This window comes from Lytechinus pictus, chromosome 3 (assembly GCF_037042905.1).
Source record: "Lytechinus pictus isolate F3 Inbred chromosome 3, Lp3.0, whole genome shotgun sequence".
Classification (NCBI taxonomy): Eukaryota; Metazoa; Echinodermata; class Echinoidea; order Temnopleuroida; family Toxopneustidae; genus Lytechinus; species Lytechinus pictus.
In genome coordinates, this window is record NC_087247.1 from 10279757 (window position 1) to 10298861 (window position 19105).

Genomic DNA, 19105 nt, shown 5'->3' on the forward strand with positions numbered 1-19105 from the left:
GGATGATGATTATGATTGTGATTATGATAATGGTGATGGTGATGATGATGATGATGATGATGATGGTGGTGATGATATTGATGATGATGATGCTGATGATGGTGATGATGATGACGATGATGGTGGTGGTGGTGATGATGATGATAATGATGGTTCCGATGATAACGATGATGACGAACAACATTTTATAGCTCCATTTATCTGTTAGAAACATATTCCAATACCCGATAACCAAGGCATTTTGATGAGGAGAAGGCAAGACGTAATTTTGTCCATTAAATAAAAGGCAGTATTTATAGTCTTGAGGTATTTATGACTTGCATTGCTTCCCCTTTACGTTCCTTCGGTTGCTAATCATTTAATACTTTAAATTATAGAAATGATCGCCCCTGCATCCGTGTGGCACCACCCCTTCTCTATTCCACCCTTTGTCTCTAAGGGGGGGGGGGGCATTTCACGATACAAACAGTCTGTGATATTTACCGAAAAGCTCTTATGAGCTACTGAAATCCTTGCATCTGATTGGTTCAGAACAAATTTTCATTCAAAATCACTAACTCTTTGCTTCATGAAACACTCCCCGTTCCACGACTGAAGACTGAAACAACTTCACATCTTCATAAGATAGCGTTCTTAGTCTCATTATCTAAATTGATAGGACCTCATCTTTCCATCTGTTCTTTTCAACTTGAGCATCTCGATCCTATTTCTCAAATTAACGAAGATGTTGGTGGATATATATAGATATATATATATATGCGCAACAAATGAAAATTGTCAATATCAACTTAACTTCTGGAAGTATACAACCAATTATCTGAATGATTTTAACCCTTTTTGTTGGGTGGACACATATTCCCCCAACGCATTGTCTTTTTGTTTTTTTAACAAAACCTTTTAACAGTGTATCTTTATGATGTTTTATGTAGTTTGATGTCATCTATGCTCTAGGAAGAAACCTTAACCCTCCTGGTGGACCCCAGACCCCCGCCCCCCAACAAAAAAATCAATGTTCCACTCTTGGATTGTTCAAAGTAACAAATCTGTTGATAAAGAAACTCACCAATAAAAAATATGACCAATATATTGGTCGTTTCGGTTATTTTGGTCGGTCGGACACTCATTTATTAACGCACTTCTTATTTTGACCAATCCCTTTTAAGTGCGTTCAAAGGACGGAAAACGAAATGCAGCTCTAGCTCTCTGTGCGTGCGTCAGTCAAAAATAACACCAATATTCACACCTGAGGACGTTAACACATTTCCACTTCACCCCGTGCCATCTTAGAGTAAAGTATTTCTAGAAGCGTTAGATCAATACAAACATTGATTTTTGTATCATCATCATCATTAGGTCAGGGTATTCACCTACCAGACAGGCAGGGAGGTAGACGGGCCTACAAATCTCATCAAGGTCGCTTGTGAAAATCGAGGTAAGAGCTTGAAAGCTAGCTAGCTCGTTTTCAGATATCGACTCGCCCGCCGCCCGCCGAGAGTGGTGACAGCTTAATTATACTTACAAATACTCGACGGCAAAAAGTTCGAGTGGGGGAGACTCGCTCTAGATGCTTTTGCTTTTCCGTTCACGTTTGAAATATCTCAAGTTTACGTCATCCCCCCAAAAAAAAGTTTTACGCACTATGTCAATAAAACGATTCTTTATACTTACAAATATTCGATGGCAAAGAGTTCGAGTGGGGGAGACTCACTTTAGATGCTTTTGCTTTTCCGTTCATGCTTGAAATATCTCACATTTGCATCCCCCCTCAACCCCCCAAAAGAGTTTTATGTACTATGCTAATATATCAGGGGTGTGAGAGTTCAGATTTTTATCTGATATCAGATTTTTTGTTTTGATTTTCAGCTTAATTTCAGCTTATTTTTGGCCTTCCTCTGTACAAAAAGTATGGGAGCTCTTTCTATTTCAGACTTTTTCAACACTCTTCAGCTTTTTTTCAGATCTTTTTATTTGTGACCACTCACACCCCTGATATATGCAAAGATTGTGTGACAAATTATTGAAAGACTGTCGATTCATATTTTCTATCTAGTTTGACATCCAAGCTTGTAATCCAATCCCCCCTTGCCCTTCCATCCCATTGTTTTCAAATAATTTTGTGCGGAAGAATTATAATTGCATTTTGTACAGAGGTTCGAAAGAAAAGTTTAAATGAGACAATTCAAACCTTTTATACTAAAAATAAAGACGTTATTGGTGAACATTATTTGAAAAAAAAGATCTACGATCTTTGAAAATGTTATGATAATGTCATGCAAAATGTTGTCAGAAGGTATTAATCAGTTGTATCTATATGTTTGAATTAGGCTACTACACCAGATTAGCAACGATATCTGACGTCGAAGAACACGTAACGGTAAGTTTTGATATTCAATGCTGCCTCTAATTCGACTTAACCTTACAGAAGTTGGCATACTCATTAAAAATGATCTTTTGGAAATGCATTACATTAATTTAATCTGTATTATCATATCGCCATTTAAATTGCAAATATTGGTTACCTATCATTGATATGACAGAGTTATCTCCATGTCCTCAGTCGACCGCTAGTAAATATGCAACATCGAAAAATTATCATCAAAATTGATATTGGAAGTTACAAAACGTAGCATACATTGTTTTTAAAAATCGTATTTCATCTTTTTGATCATCATGATCATTATCAATATTGTGAATATTTTAGTTACCATTGAAATTACAGAGTTACCTCTTTGAGCTCAGTCGACCGATGGTAAATAAACGATATCGGAAAATGTCAAAATTAGTATCGGAAATTACAAACCATAACATAAACGTATTTCATCTTTGTGATCATAATGATAATCGATTGCTAATATTTTTATGTAACTTTGAAATTACAGAGTTATCTCCATGTGCTCAGTCGGCCGATGGTAAATAAGCGACTACGTAAAACAGTCTGGAGTAGCGTCTACTGGGATGCTTTGGTTAGTACATAATTTTACTGATTTTATAAAGCGAATATTCAAATTGTTGGTTAAACCCTTTGATAGTTACACAAATTGGTTGCAAAAAGAACGGCATTGGTAAGTTTTTAGATTTTTCAAATATTCATGTTGTAATTACAGTGCTAGTATGAATTATAATAAAAACGCAACTTAATGTTTTAAACAATATTTATACATGTATATACTTTGTAAATGTGTATAAAGATGTTTGGGGTATACAGTGCCCCCTCCAAATAAAAAACAAACAAATCATCAGTACGCCAGTGATAAATATGACTTAATTGATTAGCAGCATGGGAATATGACTTGGATTTGATTTATGTAAACATTTCCCTGATATTATGGCACCATGGCGTAATACAATTTGCCTTAAGGACTTCTTCATTTTTCATCCTTTTTTTAACAAACAGGGGCTTGGATTAACATGCTCGGTATCTCAGCCAGTTTTTAACGTAAAAAACGAAACGGTAAGTCGTACTGTACTTAGATTGATATTCAATTTGTTCAATTTTTATTTCGAAAATAAGGTAAAAACATCATACGAAGTAACATCGATATCGATTTATGAGCTGATACAATATTAATTGCGTGGCTTTACACGAAGGTTAAGAAAAAGAGAATCAAGTTTATGTGTTTTATTTGGTTCATCATTCTATCTGAAATTTCATAAAGTAAAATTAAAAAGAGAATGTGTAACGTCATGAATTCACTCACTTACGTCAAGTCAATGTTGTAGCATGTAGATCGTATATTTAATTTTTGTGAATATATGGAAAACTTAATACTTCTGTAAATGTCTGATTTTACTTGGCGTTTAACCAAGTAGTCGGTAGTTAACGTACTAGTATCCCCAAAGCTTGTGCGTCATATATTAACATATTGATGTTATTTTTTTTCATATAATTTACTTTCTTTTGATTCATAAGATGGACAAGGGAATTCTTGAAGGAGTAGCAGGTTGCGATGTTCCCATCAACGAACTGAAAAAGTTTACTCCACCATTTAAGGTAATTTAATAAATCAAGATATGTGAGAACTTGAAAAGTGTAATTCATTTGGAAGAAGAAGAAGGAGAAGAAGAGGAAGAAGAGGAAGAAGAGGAAGGTGGAGAAGAAGAAGAGGAAGGTGGAGAAGAAGAAGGAGAAGAAGAAGAAAAAGAAAAAGAAAGAGAAAAAGAAAAAGGAGAAGAAGAACAAGAGGAAGAAGAAAAAATATAATAATGAAAAATAAAAGGAGAAAAAGAACAAGAGGAAGAAGAAGAGAAGAAGAAGAAAACAAAGAAGAGGAGGAAAGAAAGAAAGAATGAAAGAAAGAAAGAATTAGATAGAAAGAAACATAGAAGACAAAATAAAAGAAGAAGAGGAGAAGGAATTCGACGAGGAGGAGGACTAAGAAGAAAATGCAAAAAATAAAGAAAATGAAGAAGAAAGGAGAAGATCTTTGCACTATCATACATCAGACGAAAATTAAAATCCTCTCTTCACCATTTTAGTTTTAAATAGAGCGATGAAATACGTATCCACTCAAAATCAGTTACGTGCTAGCTTACTTCCACATTTAAGTCACTTATTATAAACTTGCTCTCATGTAGTGGTCGCTTATTTTTTTTCTAAGCCCACCACACGATCAGATCCGCATGACTTGCACGATGCTTATTATTCTAATCACTTTTAATTATTCAAAATAACGAATCCTCATAATCTTTGTTTATCTTCTTCCAGCTTGGTGTGAACGGATACTCGTTTGCGATTACAAATAACGGATACATCCTCTACCATCCGGAACTGAGGTATCTTCATACAGATGGGACCGTAAAACCGAATTACAACAGTGTGGATCTAGCCGAGCTTGAACTATCCGATACCGATGATGTGGTAAGAAGCAAAACTCTTTATGATTGAATTTTATTAACTTTGTGATTTCCTGATCTCATACCTTGATAAACTCAACGCCAATAAATTCGAGGCCTTTGAATTTTATTCCAATCTTCAACTGTTTTTATATATTCTACGCAGTTTAGTTATCAGATTAAGTTAAGAATTCAGAATTATCTTGTTCTTTTTTTTTCATTTTCAGGGGGTTTGCATTTATACTTTGCATTATTTGTTTTATTGCACTAGAGTCAGATGTAAGTCATCTTGGACTGCGAAAAGAATACACAAATAATTGCTTTTAAATTTGATTAAAATAGCATGCGATGACTACAAAATATGACTTTGAATTTGAGACTCGAGATGGAAATCTTATCAACAACAAACTATAGGGGGCAGTGTTTTCAATAGTCGGATATCCAACATCGATTTTCAAGATTTGGTGGTTTATTTTAATGAAAAATAAGGAGTAAGAAAAAAAATCAAGATGATGGATGTCCCATAAGTCTTATTTTCTTTTAATAAGCCATTTTCTTCTCGTTGTTTTTAATGTTGCAACATTAATTAATTATTTTCCCCTAATCAGGATTCTTCCAAATGGAGTTCTGCACATCTCGTTTCGGGAAAGGAGGTGACAATATGAATGCCAAATTGAAATATTTCTAATTTTTGTATGGATCGAGTAGAGCATGCGAAATTAATGACCAAAGATCTACTAACACCTCAGGGGTATTTTCGATGTACTAACTCTAGTTGCCGATTTAGAGAATACCAGGGATTACCAGAAATAATTGTGCTTGATCTTTGCCTTCACAACTCTAAATTTCTATACACACTTTTAGGCATTCAAAGAAAAAGCTCTGAATGTTGCCTAAATGATTAATTATTGTAATTGATTTCCCTTCATCATGTTTATTTGAAATCGAATCGGGCCTGTGTGTTGTGAATGTCAGATTATGACATTTAATCCCGGCTGTTTCATCATTTTCACTTTTTATTTCTTCATTGCACTTAGTAAGTTGCGATTGCATCGGGTATTTTGATTTTCCCTCCTATTTTGTCCTCGTTCAAGTCAATCATAAAATGAATTATTAGACATTATCCTTAATAATTTTCACAACCGTCACATTTTATTACATACACATCGAATTTGTCAGCACTATCTGCAATATGACATATTAGTTTTGATTCCGTATGCTTTTGCAAACTGTTTTTTAAAAGTGTACCATGATATAAAATCAATTCCATTTTAGTTGTTCAATATCTGAAAGGCAAAATCAAAATAAAAAAGGGCGATAATCATAACGCATACCACTTTTGTGTTATTACAATTAAATGAATTTTATTCTTACGAGTCAAAATAACATGACATAATTGCTTCTCAAGCTATCTGGATACATTCAGTAGACAAGAAGTATATTCTAGTTCATCAAAGGGTGTAGAAAAACACTAACAGCTTATTTTCATGTTGGGAATTTCTAATATAAGTCATCAACCAAGACATATAAAAGTATATGTAGATGTGTAACGTTTTGTTGATTTCACATACTCATTGGTGTAATTATTGTGTTCGAGTAGAATTTGTGTGCAAGAAAGTTATAAGATTCAGAATAATTTTGACAAGACGATTAGGAATAGAATTAAAATCATGACAATACTAACAAATGCTAACTTATATATATATATATATTGCAGTCTAATATATCGTCTAATACAACATCTTGGCCATTATCATGTAACTTTGTAGGTTAATTTTAGAATATTTCCATGTTTGCAATGTTTCATAATTTGTTCATTTATATCCGTTAATCATTTGAGTGAGAAATCGAAAAAGGGCAGATACTTGGTACATTCATGCTTTGGTGTTAGTGTTGGTGTTGATGTTGGTATTGAGTGCGGATTTTGTTATCTCACGCGCCAATGCCGAATTAGTTTATGTTAATAAAAGTAACACCGATCACATTAATGAAATCCCAACAATGATATGCCACTCCCAACAATTGTAAAACATTTGCAATGTTTCATATTTTGTTCATTTAAATCCATTAATCATTTGAGTGAGAAATCGAAAAGGGTAGATACTTGGTATATTCATGTTTTGGTGCTAGTGTTAGTGTTGGTGTTGATGTTGGTCTTGAGTGTGGATTTTGTTATCTTACGCGCCAATGCCGAATTAGTTTATGTTAATAAAAGTAACACCGATCACATCAATGACAGCCAAACAATAATATGCCACTCCCAACAATTGTAAAAGATTCACATAAGTACTTGCTCGGCTCTTATCTCTTTAGGCATATAATGTCTAAAAAAAATATTTTGCAAAAAAAGAAGAATGTTTAAACATTTCAGGTGTTCGCAAAGGGAATATTGTTAGAACATTAAGAAATTTACAATGTTATACATCCATGGGCGGATGATTACAGTGGTGCTCAAAACTTTATGAACCCCAGCAGAAAAGTTCTGCCACGTTTTAGATATTTAATTGTAAAGTCAGGTAATAAAATTTTACATACAATAAAGTTCGTTTTTCTGGGCTCGCCGAACATTGTAGTGTTGTTGTCTTTGTTGTCTACATGCAACATTGAGCATGATGGAGTACATTTTGTGGTAGGGTTCACTAACTTTTGCGCACAGCTGTATATCACGACCTTATCACAGCTATTCACCAAGTATCTTGTAAATTGTTTTTGGGTGTAGATTAATTTGGTGATGAAAAAGGCGAATTTCTTCGTTCGTACTAAAAGAGTTCTTCTGAAAGTGACAAGACTTTAGAGGAATCCAAGAACTCTAGAGTACTGCATGCGACTTCGAATACAAGATAATTTATCAAATTTTCATATTCATCTTGTGCATCAATTATTCATGTTTGTGTGTTCCAGCATAACGCATGTTGCATACGTTTGCAAATTTCACCTTCATAATAAGTTGATCTTTCGATTGTTGAATTCGAGACATTTTGTCTCTTATTTTCATAATTAACTTCTCCTTGAATTAATATTCTATTATCAAACGATTTCGTTTTTAGATTGTTCTTTCATGTGAACGTTTTATGTCTATCTGGTTAGATAATAATAAAACAACAAAGTTATTTTATGACATACCATTTTTAAAAGTAATATAAATATCGCTTTACATATATTTTTTTAATTGATATCTTCCCGAACTTTTTTTTGTAATTAGCTCCGTGATGAGATGGTGGACAGACTTTCTGGCAGCGTTACTATGGAGATTAAACATATGTTTAATGATATGGTAAGTTTCCAAACACAATCGCCCCTATTCTGAAGTCAGGTTTATCTTAGACCATGGTCTAAGTCTGTGCTAAACTTATGGGGCGCCAAACGTGTCAAATTTGTAATTAAGTTGTATATTTCTTTTATTTACTGTGCTCTTTCCCGATTCTTCAATGGTGAAGACAATCATCTATTTATACTTCCTAGACAAGTATGAAAGATTTGAGAGCCAAATGAGCTGAAATATGATATCTCTACTGTTAGTGATTTATGTAACAATTGGCTATCCATACTTAAACCACAACTTTAAACCTAAGATTAAGTTAAACCTGACTTCAAAATACGGGCCATTGAGTCTAGCCATTTCGTTCGTAGTTTTTAGCTACTAAAATTGTTTTTCCTCACAAGCAATCTGACCGTAGTCATGATAGTAATTTAGTATAAACAAATCTGAGAAGCTTAGTAATTGAAATGTAAATTAGAATTATGAACTTATTTTTCGGGATCAGTTTCGTTTGGGAGCGTTTTTTTAAACCTAATCATAGGCTATATCACAAACATAAAATTAAAGACTGTACACACTTCCGATTTTAACATCCTTTCTTTTTATAATCATGTGACACCGAGTAGTTGATTTAATGACTTGAATGTTTAAAATCTTAACCAAAATGTTGTTCTGATCATAATACTTACATTTCTTTAAAAAATTATCTTTGTAATTATCTTAACATTAATATGTTTTTTCACTTGCTTGCAGAAAAGAGTCAGCATTCGACGCAGTAAATATTATTTCACTCCTCTCCACGACACCCCTTACAGGTAAAACAAAATATAATATTTACAAACAAATGATCTTAGTGAAAATAATGATCAATTTTTGAATAGTATTGAATAAGTCAGTTAGGGCTTAACATATCAAAGGCGGTACTTTATGGATAAGTTATTACCCCTACCGATCATCAGTCCTCATCTGCCCCCAAAATACAACATTTGCTCATTCTCCACTCCATGGGGAGTCTCCAGCAATACGCCTTTGCTCTGTAAAGCAAATTCAGATTCAACAAACTGCACTAACTTTCGCTCTCATTGGGGTACCCGTTTTCCTTCCCGAAGGAGATTTATTATTAAAACAAAAGCCACAAACCATATGGTGATATAATGAATGTGGAATATTTGGATTAATATTTATTCTGGCAAATTTATCTTCCTCTTTTGCAATACAGTGATTCGCATTATACTGTATATTGACTAAACCACATGTGATCAATTTTATGAAATAACAAGAGTATATGAATGTTCTTCTAAAATGTATTCTGTGTGCAGGAAGCATTCGTTATAACGATGTCTCGCGACAATTGATATGACTGTATACCTATAGCGTCACCCTTTTTCTGTATTTCTTTATCGTTTTTAGCTTGGGAATTTCACTCCCTGAATCATATGCGAATAAACATCTAGAAACTCCAGCTCTGTTCGATCAAGAGCCTTCAGATAATCAATCTTCCGCTGATGTGTGCGAGATACAACAAGGTAAGCCTATATAGCCCGGCGAACACTACCATTCGTTGCGATCCGAATTTCAAAGAATTTGTAATAACATTTGATATGAAGATTCCCACCAATAAAATCTTAGCGATCAGAGTTCAGAATAGCGGTAGGACTATATACTGAAATCGAAATTCAGTCGAGTTCGAGCCTCCCTGTATGAATAACAGCGACTTCAATTCCAATTCGTAATGACGTCATCACCGGCTTCTGGTGTGAAGCCGATTTGGATTTGATCCGACCACATGGCTTGCTGGAAAGCAAAATTCTGATTTTTATAATTCCTAACATAGTGCCGAACTTCAAAGAAAGTAAGTTTACTTCTTGGAACTTTCATATTTAATGCAAAATGCAATTTATTTTTTAAAAATCGTGTCGCATCGGATCGCATAGTGTGCGCTGGGCTTTACCACGAAAACTAAACAGTGAATCGTATTGTTTTCACTGAGTTTACCAATATATTTGTTGATGAGTCATGATAAAAAGGTTAATAGAAGGCCCATTTTTCTTTCAGAAGTTAATCCGCGGTTTATCACTCAAATACACTCATGAGATTCAGAAATCATAAGTATTGAAAATCCTCAATGTCCTCATGTGTAATGGGCATTTAAATTGTTTATAACTTTTATATTGTTCATTTATTCCTCAATTCATCTTTACAGCTGCCAGACTATTGTTTGGAGATGGGACCCTCGGACAAACGATCATAGCAAACTGGTAAGCCGAACACCTATTAAGTTCCAATCTATTCGTTGCACATTCCGAGACGATACAATAATGCTGATAATAAGCACTCAATACTTCGATAATGTCTCAACCCATTTTACCGATTCATCAAGCCAGGCGTTATAGACGGTAAAGTTCTCAATTCAAAATGGCAACAATACATCATAGATCAATTTATAATAATAATACATGAGATTAGTATAGCGCACTTTCCATCTTAATTAGATGCTCAAGGCGCTTCAGAGCAGAACAACAAAAACTATTTCCATATAATACGTGTCTGAACAATAAGTCAATGTCTATCAAAAAGCACTCTTATACAGGTATGTTTTCAGGTTGCCCTTGAAGGTGGTCACTGAAGTCTGGGTTTTCAAAGTCTGTGGGAGATAATTCCACAGGTTAGGCCCTACATGAGCAAAGGAATAAGATATAAGGAATAAGGTATTTATATTTCCAGAAGGTTTTTAACAATATTTCTTTTATAAATTCTCCATTAGGCTGTACTGCAAGATCAATTACAGTTCTTCTGAGCGATACGAAGGAGAGGAACACGTCGCTCGATTCCTCCAGGATGCGGCTAAGAAGGAAGGGAAACTGAGTTCCACATGTAAGTCCCGTTATGAGATGATGATGATGATGATGATAATAATGATGACGCCGATAATGAAGGCGACGGTGATGATATTAGTTTACGATAATGATTATAATGTATGGTGATTGCGAATAATTATGATGGAGATGATGAGGAGGATGATTATGTTGTTTTTGATGATAAAAATGCCGATAATGATGATGACTGATGATGATAATATAAGATAAGGATTGTGAATGTGAATAAAGAGATGATGATGATGATGATAATATAGTTTATGATGGCAGTAGTTCATGATGACGATAATGATTATTATTATTAATGATGATGATGATGATGACGATGATGATGTTGATTATGATTATGATGATGATGATGATGATGTTGATTATGATGATGATGATGATGATGTTGATTATGACAATGGCGATGATGATTACTATGATTTATGATAATGAAGATAATGGATTAATGCTGCCGCTGCTGATGATGGTGAGGGTGGTGATCATCATCTGCAATAATCTTCAAAGGGCTCTGCAGCCTATCTCGAAGATCAATTTTATTGATTTTGTTCCTTTTTTACAAATACTTTTTTCTTCAAGAAACACTTCGTTTTGGACAAAAGATAAATATAACATATGCAAAATAAATATGGCAATCCATTAATTTGTATCTGCAATATATTTGTAAAATGTGTGAATGGAAATAAAATCAAGAATTGAATTGAAGCAACTTAGTTATTCGAACATATATTTGTAAATCAAACGGAATTGAAGCAACTTAGTTATTCGAACATATATTTGTAAATCAAACTGGTTTCTTTTTTGGATTAATAATAATAGTCAGTGCTTGTACAGCGCATAATACATTATGAATAACGTCCCTATGTGCTTCCAAAAGGACTTGGATATTATTACCCTGGCTGTAGCTCAAGCAGCTTTCACGCGCTTGGCATTTCAAGGAATAAATTCCTGCCAGGTACCCATTCACCTCACCTGGGTTGAGTGCAGCACAATGTGGATTAATTTCTTGCTGAAGGAAACTACGCCATGGCTGGGATTTGAACCCACGTCCCTCTGTTTCAAAGTCCGGAGACTAATCCACTGGGCCACAACGCTCCACTTTCAGAGATACTCCTGTATAATCCGATGATAATGCAAATCAACTTGTCTGACAAATCAATCAGCTGTACAAATGATTGAATAAAATCTATTTTTATTTTAGAGATTATATGAATATCCTTTGCATTTTGTTGAAACCAAATATTTGTTTTTATATCTTAGATAATTCTAAAAACAATATTTTGCGCACAATAATCCGATTACGGCCCTTTGGATGATCATATTCCAGTGAATGCAGAAATCCCCCCTCAAAAAATGAAAGAAAAGAAAACTGAAAAGCTGATGGTCTATATGAGGCTCGAACTCATGACCCTCGCGTTATTAGCACGATGCTCTGCCGACTGAGCTAACAGACCGTTCGCTGCACCACTTGTGTGCACTTTGATACTAATAGATAAGTCGATAGGTCAGTATTTACCCAGAGATATACATGTACATCTTTTTAATTGATTTACCATGCATGCACAAACAGGAACACAATGGAAGCTTGCAACGGCATTGTAAAACAAAGAACATAAATTACGATGCTGAAGATAATGGTCATGTAATGAGGTGTATGTTTTCATTGCTTTTGGTTTCATCTTTTCCCTTTTCAAAATGTATTTTTCTTTCTTTCAAAGAAAAGCTTAATTTTAGAGAAACACAAAGCAAGTAACTTAATTCATTCAAACATATTTAACATAGTGGTAAAATCATACATCATTAAAGTGGATCGTTACGTTAGGCTTCGGATAAAATAAGCTGATTATAAAAATTCATTTGTATGACAGTATGATAGGGTAACAAATGATAAAGATATTCTTGGGCTCTTCTTTACATTGTGTTGGGACCATACTTTAAAAGCTTACAATTGTATATATGTATATATGTAATTCTATCCTTGTATAGAGTGCTCGATATGTCCTTCACAGGAAGAGCTTTGAATAATGAAATACAAGTTCACACGGTTGACTGAACCTACAAAGGTTCATCAAATTTGTCAACCGTGTGAACTTGTATTTTATTATATATATATATATATATATATGTATATATATATTGTAAAGAAATGGATGAAGAGAACAATGGTAGGCGTAGCTTAAATCAAGGTTCCCCAGAGCTATCTACCCTTTGGAAAAATTGGCGATGCCGAAAAAATGTCTCTGCCGGGAATCGAACCCGGGCCCCCAGCTTTGAACGCCGGTGCCTTAACCACTAGACCACAGAGACGGGTTAGTGGCTAGGGCGACCCCGATCCGATTGACCGTCAGATAGACAGATTTTCGACACTATACCAATTATAATTTCCTTTGTCGGGTGAAGGTGGGTTTCGAATAATGACAAGCCGCCATGCTTCAGCTGGATCAAAGTTATTGCTTTGATACAGTACACGTATGGGAGAAAGTATACAAATGAGTAAAGTTATACATGTACAACAGCTTTGGCAACTCTTTAATTTAAATATTGTAAAGAAATGGATGAAGAGAACAATGGTAGGCGTAGCTTAAATCAAGGTTCCCCAGAGCTATCTACCCTTTGGAAAAATTGGCGATGCCGAAAAAATGTCTCTGCCGGGAATCGAACCCGGGCCCCCAGCTTTGAACGCCGGTGCCTTAACCACTAGACCACAGAGACGGGTTAGTGGCTAGGGCGACCCCTATAGTGTCGAAAATCTGTCTATCTGACGGTCAATCGGATCGGGGTCGCCCTAGCCACTAACCCGTCTCTGTGGTCTAGTGGTTAAGGCACCGGCGTTCAAAGCTGGGGGCCCGGGTTCGATTCCCGGCAGAGACATTTTTTCGGCATCGCCAATTTTTCCAAAGGGTAGATAGCTCTGGGGAACCTTGATTTAAGCTACGCCTACCATTGTTCTCTTCATCCATTTCTTTACAATATTTAAATTAAAGAGTTGCCAAAGCTGTTGTACATGTATAACTTTACTCATTTATATGTATATATATATATATATATATATATATATATATATATATATATATATACATTAATGAAATCTTACAAATCCGTGACATACCGGTATAATATAATCATTGTGTTTTTAAATGGAACTTATTCCTGAATTTGATAGATTTTATCATAATTCAGTTTCAAAGTTCGATTAGCTCTCCCGGTAAACAGATGTTTGTTTTCTGGACGAGATTATGATAAGTTTCCAATGCTACTGTGCTACTGTCGCACCCAAGAAACCGACTTCAAACAAACCAGTTGTATTCCATTGGGAGTAATGTATACGCATTGGTCGAACTGGGCCTGTGGAGCCGTGATATGTGCAAACGCCGGGATATGTGCAAACAACGGTATATGTGCAAAATTTCGCCGGGATTTGTGCAAACAACGGAATTTGTGCAAACGCCACGCCGGGAAATGTGCAAATCTGTCAAAATTTATCAACGGCATCTGAGCAAACGTGACGACGGGATATGTGCAAATGAACAATTTTCACGGGAAAAGTGCAAACCTCCGGAATATGTGCAAATTACTGTTTTTATCCATATTAAGGATATTTCTCATGAAAAATGTTTCATAACATTACTGTTAAAATGAGAAACATGGCTGCATAAAGGAAAAGCTACAGCTAATGTCATCGGCAATTAAACGCTTTTCAGAGAGGCAGTGGGGGGGGGGGGGGGCACCAGGCTTAGTGGACATTTGCTCCGGCGACAATTGCTCCGATGGAAAATCTAAACATTAAGCGAAACATAAAAGCTAACCTCCACAACTAAATACACCCTAATCGTAATCATGACAATATTCTGAACCAAAAACTCTATCACAATCCTAACACTAATCCTATGCCCTCCGAGATATTAATTGTCGCAATTGTCGCAGGAGTAAATGTCGTGTCACCTTAAAGGGACATTTAGTACTGTTTCGAACACTGCATGGGACAATTAATTAAAGGGGGTGGGAGAGGCAAGCATAATTTCCACTGATACACACATTGAACTTGATCTGTTGATTTCATTTCCAGATTTCATCAGAAGTTGTCGAATTTCTTTAAAATTTAATTATAAACCCAAAATGTCTTGATTACTATGGCATTTGATATTGATTTTCATGAATCTATGAACATTCAAACAAGACATTGTTTCCTATCTCTTTTAACACACCCAAAGTGATGTACCGACGCCAGCTTGTGTAATATCAGCCACATGTGTAAAAACACTGTACCCACTAACGTATATAAAAATATTTCACACACAATCATGTCATACTAGCGCACTACCAACAAGAGGCATTAATTTTGAACTATATACCCACAAATGCGATGTACTTTACTCTCTAAATTCAATATTTTTAGGTTGCAATTCATACACCTCGATTTTACAACGAATGTTCCATATGATATGAATGCAGGGGCTGCAATCCGGGGGGGGGGGGGGCAGGGGGTTCACAGTGCCCCCACTTTTGCCTTAAACAGTTTTCCCTTTTAACCAAAGAACTTTGCCCCTTTCATCTTAGAAGGACCCGTTTTATGTGTTAAAGTGTACCCCTTTACCTTTTTATAAATATAAGTGCCCATTCTGGTATCAGATAAGTTTCCATTCCTGGTTCCGAAGTTACGCAATGTTATGTAAGTGCATGTCAGACCAAAAATTGCTCAAAAACGTGATTTCGTGTACAAAGTCAATGTAAATTGTGTTTTCAACCAAAAATCATAAATGTATGATTATTTTTAGTTTTGCTGGCCTAAATTTTATATTGTTTATGCTGTTTATCTTAGAAGAGTCCCCAACGAATTTCATTGAAAAAACAATGAAAAACAAAAGGTCAAGAAAATACAGAAATACATAAGAAATTGCAAAAAACAATATAATACATAAGAAATTGATCTGATATCACATTTTTTCATGTACACTTGCTAAGAACATCACAAAGGGTTTCTATGCAAAAAATTAGAACATTTGGAGCTTTATTTATGGAGTTAGAGGAAAAAGTATGATTTTGCATACCAATTACGCATAAATTAGCATAATTACGTAATAACGATTTGCATGAAATAAATTACTATACAATTTTGTAGATAATATATATCAGACAACATGCGTGCCAATTTTCGGTGCGATCGCGCGGTCGACGGCCGAGATCTCAAGGGGGGGGGGGGCTGAGAGGCCCCCCCCCCCCCCGCCATATGAACTCCAAAAATACCCCTGCCTAGATAGGGTTAAGTTGCCCATTTTCAGAGTGAAATTCTTCTTCTGTAGTGTGTACATTTTCACCTTTGATCAAGTGCCCCATATGAATATTCTGATAAATGCCCCTTCTCTTCTGGTTTGTTCAAATGTCCAATTTGCTAATATAAGGTATATGTATTTGCAATTAGCGTCCTTTTATGCAGGGGCATTTTTGTTTTGTTTCAAGTGCCCTTTTCAAAAGAGGAAGTGCCCTTTTTCGCTGTGCCCTCCCTTCCCCCTATCAATTTTGATCTGCCGACCCATGCTGGTAGTCTCCTTTTCCAGACCCAATGCGAGCTTACCCTACAAGATGAAGGTTATTAGTCTACTTTTTAATACTCAGTCTTGGCCATATATTCTTCCAAACAACAGGATTAACGCTATACCTGGGGCCCGTTGCAGAAAGAGTTGCAATCAATCGCAACTCTAAAAATCACGCGCAACTTGATTTTCAACCAATCAACAGCGCGCATTTTGGAATTGCGATTGATTTTTTGGCTTGCGTTTAAACGCAACTCTTTCTGCAACGGGCCCCTGGACCAGCTAAGCGTAGTCTTTACTCAAATCCCGGTGGTTAAAAAAGATAAATAAACTTTAAAACTTAGACCTCACCATCTTCTAAACCATTGCCATGTAATCAAGCATGAATATGGATAAAGAGTTATTATTTTCTCCAGACCCAGTCATCTGAAGAAAAAAAATCAAGAATCTTCGAAACTTCAATCCCGTCATCTTCAATACTAAGACCCAGTAATGTAGCACATGGGTATACAGCGTAATTATACAGTGTGTGTACAGTGTACAGTGTAGTTTTTTTAATAAATGGGTATGGAGTAAAGGCTATGCTATAGGTACCCGTGCTTTGTTGTAGACTATTAGTTTGGAAGATGATGGGGTCTTAGTATTTAAGTTTTTTTAATCACCAGGTTTGGAGTAAAGACTACACTCTATATCCATTTTTTCCCACAGAGATGAGACGGTGGGGTCGTCAAATTGAAGATCTCCTATTTTTTTTTAATAACAGCGTCTGGGGTAAAGACTGTGCTCTTATATCCATGCTTCTTACAGGGTCTTATTTTTGAAGATTATAACATAATTTTGTAAACGGGTCTGGAGTAAAGATTACGATATGTACCCTTGCGTTATAACGGAGTCTCATTCTTGGGTCTTAATTCTGAAGGTTTTTTAATCAAAGGTCTGGAGAAAAGACAACGCTTTATATCCATCTTTTTTTAAACAGGAATGGGACTGTGGGGTCTTGAAATTTTGTGTAAATAAACGGGTCTGGAGAATTGAGAATACGTTATATACACGTTCTTTATAACAGAGTCTTAGTAGTGGAAGATGGCGGGGCTTAAATAGTTTTGAATTTGTTTAATCACCCGGTCTGGAGTAAAGACTACACTTTAAATCCAGTAACCACCGATAGCTCAGTTGGTAGAGCGGAGGACTGTAGATGATTGACAACTGTTAACCTTTTGTCGCTGGTTCGAATCCGGCTCGGTGGATGTGGTTTTTTTGGCGCAAATATTCACTACTGAATGACACGCGCCGTATAAGCTAAAACAACAACTACAACAACAACAACAACTTTTTCCATAGGAATTAGACGGTGAGGTATTAAATTTGATTTTTTGTTATTGATACAACAAGGTCTAGGGTAAAGACTACATTCTGTACTCATTTCTACAAGGTCTTAATTTGGTAGACGGTGAGGTGTTGCAGTTTTTTTTATTATTTTTGAATGGCTATGCTCCTTATGTATGCTTTAGTACAGTATCTTAGTTCAGAAGGATCTTCAAATTATTAAATGACCGGGTCTGGAGCATTAAAAGACTACACTCTACATCCATGGCATTCCAAACGATAGTGGATCTTCAATTTAAGGTTGGTTTCCCCCCCTGCCTCTCTGAAAAGCGTTTCATTGCCGATGTCACTGTAGCTTCTCCCTTATGCAGGCATGTTTCTCATTTTTTAACAGTAATTTTATGAGACATTTCATGAGAAATAGCCTTTACATGGATAAATGCAGTGATTTGCACATATCCCGGAGGTTTGCACTTTTCCCGTGAAAATTGTTCATTTGCACATATCCCGTCGTCACGTTTGCACAGATGCCGTTGATAAAATTTGACAGATTTGCACATTTCCCGGCGTGGCGTTTGCACAAATTCCGTTGTTTGCACATATCCCGGCGTTTGCACATATCACGGCTCCACAGGGCCCCGTCTTACAAAGAGATACGAATTGATTCGATCAACCTCAAATATATGGAAATCCATCAATATCATAATTTTTTTACAGGAAATTTGCACAATGTCCATGTTAAACATAAAGAAGCACACTAAAGTTTCAAGAAAACAATGAATCTTTAAATAGATCCTATACATCATGTCTAGAAAACATTTTGAAAAAACATGCAGTTTAGATGTTGACATTATTGGCTTTCCATAGTTGTGGTTGATTGGATCAATCGCATATCTCTGTAGGACGGGGCCCTAGCCCCTAGAGTCGGTAACTGAAACCTTTTTTCTAACCTTCAAACCATTGCATTTTCCTTTTCACCTTCCGTTACCAGTAACTATTTTTTTCTTGAATTCTCGCAGGTGATACTGTCATGGTCAACCACCTTATATTTGATGCCAACGTCACTCGCTTCATGCCGGATTACTGGAAATTAGTTTACGGTGAAGCACTGCCGAGGTGATTTAAAGAAGTGTTCTAACTGGGTCCTGTGTTTGATTTTAGCCTTAAATCAAGCCTATCGACTCGTTGCGATCCTAATTACAAAGAAATTGTCATACCATTTGATATGAACATTCCAAATAAAAAAAAATCTTAGCAGTCAGTGTTCAGAATAG

At 35.6% G+C, this 19105-nt stretch overlaps 1 protein-coding gene and 1 non-coding gene across 2 annotated transcripts in view; one reads left to right on the forward strand and one right to left on the reverse strand.

The window, feature by feature from the left end:
- The window catches only part of LOC129255922 (voltage-dependent calcium channel subunit alpha-2/delta-4-like), a 53244-nt gene extending 34293 nt beyond the window's left edge, over positions 1-18951 (forward strand). Inside the window, exons 11-23 of the mRNA XM_064097937.1 lie at positions 1354-1432; positions 2325-2374; positions 2880-2963; positions 3395-3451; positions 3911-3991; positions 4706-4858; positions 5442-5486; positions 8036-8107; positions 8846-8907; positions 9503-9618; positions 10296-10350; positions 10857-10966; positions 18851-18951. Of these exons, the coding sequence (XP_063954007.1) occupies positions 1354-1432; positions 2325-2374; positions 2880-2963; positions 3395-3451; positions 3911-3991; positions 4706-4858; positions 5442-5486; positions 8036-8107; positions 8846-8907; positions 9503-9618; positions 10296-10350; positions 10857-10966; positions 18851-18951 (1065 nt within the window). The remainder of the gene's footprint in view (positions 1-1353; positions 1433-2324; positions 2375-2879; positions 2964-3394; positions 3452-3910; positions 3992-4705; positions 4859-5441; positions 5487-8035; positions 8108-8845; positions 8908-9502; positions 9619-10295; positions 10351-10856; positions 10967-18850) is intronic.
- On the reverse strand, positions 12356-12428 carry TRNAI-AAU (transfer RNA isoleucine (anticodon AAU)). Its single transcript has one exon. It is a non-coding gene; the product is annotated as a tRNA-Ile (tRNA).
- Positions 18952-19105: the final 154 nt, after the last annotated feature.